The sequence below is a fragment of the Carlito syrichta genome, unplaced genomic scaffold (genome assembly GCF_000164805.1).
Source record: "Carlito syrichta isolate Samal-C Ts95f unplaced genomic scaffold, Tarsius_syrichta-2.0.1 Scaffold143305, whole genome shotgun sequence".
NCBI lineage: Eukaryota > Metazoa > Chordata > Mammalia > Primates > Tarsiidae > Carlito > Carlito syrichta.
Genome location: NW_007087401.1, coordinates 30,797 through 34,176, shown reverse-complemented (window position 1 = coordinate 34,176; position 3,380 = coordinate 30,797). Strand labels below are relative to the sequence as shown.

Genomic DNA, 3,380 nt, shown 5'->3' with positions numbered 1-3,380 from the left:
AAGACGTTAATTGCTAGTTACAAGTACACAAGCCAAAATTACTACAAACCACATGCCCCAAGGATGGGTACAATCATTTTCCCATACAGTGGTGAAGTAAAACAAGCCCTTGATCACGCTTCAGCAAGTGGAATTATGGGGGAGAGAAAAAAAAAACAGGTCTCCTGTGCTCAAATTTGCACTTATTGCTATAAACTGAATTTTAATGTTATTTCTGTGTCAAAAGAAATCCAAGTCTCCTAGGACCCTTTAAACCCTACGATGAACTTTCTTCTGTTATACTTGTTCACATCCTTAAAGTTAGGCCCATGCTAGCAGAGCCTGCCCAGGGTCTCAAGCACACCTAAACTAAAGAAAAGCTAAGGCCACCCCAGTATAATTAGGTCCAGTCTAGACACAGGAAGCCATAGTTGGTTGACTGATCAGGGCTTCTCAGGACTGGATGTTGGTTGAATTGAGGATTCCGGAAGTAGCATCAGATTTGGAAGCCTTTGAAAGTTCTCGCTGTTGAAAAATAAATAACATCAGTGGCAACACTGTCCCTATCATGCATGTCCCTCCCTTCTAAGGATGGTAAGTGTCAGCAAACGGGTCCCCGAGGGCAGTTTATCTGAGGTAGAGATCCCTAGCCCAGCACAGCTGTGTTAGGAATGGAAGGTGAGAAACTCTGAGCACCATTCTGTTAGTCAAGACCAAGCCCATGTGTACACGCCCTGACCCCTTTCCTCAGCCAGTCTGCTGTTAAAACCTCTCAGAAGGGAAATCCCTTACACAGCTGTGTACTGCATAATGACATCCCAGCAACAACAGACTGCACATACGATGGTGGTGTCATAAGATGACAACACCATATTTGTACTGTACCTTTTCTATGTTTACCTACACAAACACTTAATGCGTTATCATTGGCTACAGTACTCAGCACAGTGACCTGCTGTAGAGGTTGGTGGCCTCGGAGCAACAGGCCACACCACCCCCCCAGCCTAGGTGCAGAGTCGGCTCTACCATCTAGGCTTGTGTACATGTGCTTGGATGTGCGCACGATGACGAAATGACCTAACAAAGCTTTTCTCACAGCACGTGCCCATCTTTAAGTGACGCGTGACTGTACTTCACAAAGCTGCTCTTGAGTTGTCAAGCTAGGTAGGCAACAAGCTTTGGTCTCTTGAGCCCTTTAAGAAACAACGGGCCAGACCATTTATCTACCAATCCCTGGGGCCGAGGGCCTTGAAACCTGCTGGTGATTTGATCTCATGCTGGAGCACATGGTACAGAAGCAGAAGACAAAGCATGAATGACTGTTGAGAAAGCATAGAGGAGAGGTTAGTTTATTGGTGCTGATGCTGCCTGGTGGGATTTTTCAGCCATAAAAACCAAAACCAGGTGAGCCTGCCTGGGACCAGCCACAGAGATAAGCAGGTACTTACGCCCCAACTGGAAAATGGGACTTAGCTGAGCAGAAAAAGAAAAAGAAAAAGTTGGCCTCTCTGTCCAGCAACCAGCTGGCCAGAGTTGATGACCACCCACTTTTATAGGTGGAACCGTCACCACCAGTCATGTAAGTTAAAAAAAGTGCCAGAACATAAAGCCAGTTTCAGCCATAACCAGCCATAACTTTTGGCAACTGCTCCAGCCTCTGTCCCCTGTGGCAATGAAGAAAGGAGGCAGCCTAAGCTTTAACTCAAAAATCCCCCCCAAGGGTGAGGGACACCCTCACCTCTCACTAGTAAGATATTGAGAAAAGAATGGAGATTAAGTAAATGGCATTGCAGTGCAGAGTTAGCTACTACAGAGCAGAATACTAAGAAGTGAAGAGCATTCTGGAAAATTAATGTTCTTCCAGTGCTGCTTATATGCTTTAGCAGCTCAAAGTGTATAAATAGACAAAGGTGAGGAAATAAGCATTGGCCAGCTTAGAGACAGGTGGCAGGTGAGCCCTGAGGGGTTAGTAAGGCATATACTCCAGGAAATAATCAGCACACAGGCCAGGAACCTCATGACCGGCAGCACACAGCTGGGGCTACCCTCCCCACGGGGTGGGGCCTCTATTCTTTCCAGCACATTGCAGGCCTTTGACATTACGACTACGGAAGGTTTTTGTGTTGTAAAACAATATGATAAAAAAAAACTGTGCCTGACTTTAGGTGGGGCTGAGAATCCAATTCAAGTCTGAACACGTTTTCTTATTAACTGTTAGGATAGTCTGCTGGGAATGTAAGCCAGATATTTCTTTTTGGAGTCCGTGACAGGAACTCCTACTGCTTTTGTTAAAAAGGATTTATGATAATACAGTTGAGATTATTGGCAGAGTATCCCTGTGCCCGGATGGGAATGAAGCCAGCAGATGACAGAACAGTCTGGAAAAGGGACATGGGACATGCAAGGGTTGCCATACAGACCTGAAGCCCAACAGTGGAATTGTCAGAGAGGGACGGATCCTTCTAAGAACAAAGAATTAAGACAATTACCAAGAACTCCACCAAGAGAGCACCAGGGCAGTGACTAGAGGGTCACCTCCTGCAGCCAGGGAATGGTACATATTACGCAGAAGGAGCCAGGTTCCATGTCTGGTTGCTGCTGCCAACTCCCTCGCTGTACACCCCCCTAGGGCACCCCCAACCCACATGGTCAAGGCAGGAAAGGGATTCTCAGCCTCCAAGGTGGTGGCCCTACCTAATAGTCTGGGTGCCCTTGGGAAGAGACCCATCTGCCCCAACTGTGTGCTCCCCAGAGACTGGTAGATATTTGAAAAGGTGAATTACCGCAAACTCAGAATAGGTGCTGGCAACAGAATTAATGCTGAAGTTGCGCTGGAGTGGGGTGGAGCCGGGGTACCCACCGCTCAGGATGCTGCCATTGAGCTCCAGGTTCTCTTTGTTGGCACCATGCCTGCCAGCACGGGGCGTCCTCTTCCCCGAGCAGGTGGAAGTCATGACTGGCTGCAGAGAAAAGACAGATCCATGTATCATCCTAGTAGCGAATGCAGGCGCACTCAAGCACGCGCACACACATCCTGACACCTGAAATGGTTAAGAGCTGATGCCATTTTTTATATGTCTATACTCCTGTATTTTGGGGGTTAAAAAATAAAAAGTAAGTCTCACTCTGTTGCCCAGACTGGAGTGCAGTGGCACAATTATGGCTCACCACAGCCTCAAACTCCTGGGCTCAAGTAATCCTCCCTTCTCAGCCTCCTGAGTAGCTGGGACTACAGGCATGCCACCACGCCCAGCTAATTTTTTTATTTTTTATATAGACGAGGTCTACCTATGTTGCTCAGGCTGGTAGTCTCAAACTCCTGGGCTCAAGCAATCCTTCCACCTCAGTCTCCCAAAGTACTGGTATTACAGGTGTGAGCCACCATGCCCAGCATAAAAAAA

The 3,380-nt window shown here is 47.4% G+C and overlaps 1 protein-coding gene across 1 annotated transcript in view; it reads right to left on the bottom strand.

Annotated features, from left to right (window-relative positions):
- Positions 1-225: 225 nt before the first annotated feature.
- The window catches only part of PRC1 (protein regulator of cytokinesis 1), a 21,718-nt gene continuing 18,563 nt past the window's right edge, over positions 226-3,380 (bottom strand). Inside the window, exons 12-13 of the mRNA XM_008050233.2 lie at positions 2,840-2,939; positions 226-504 (exon numbers count right to left, since the gene is read on the bottom strand). Coding sequence (XP_008048424.1) covers positions 476-504; positions 2,840-2,939 — 129 coding nt within the window. The 3' untranslated portion in view covers positions 226-475. The remainder of the gene's footprint in view (positions 505-2,839; positions 2,940-3,380) is intronic.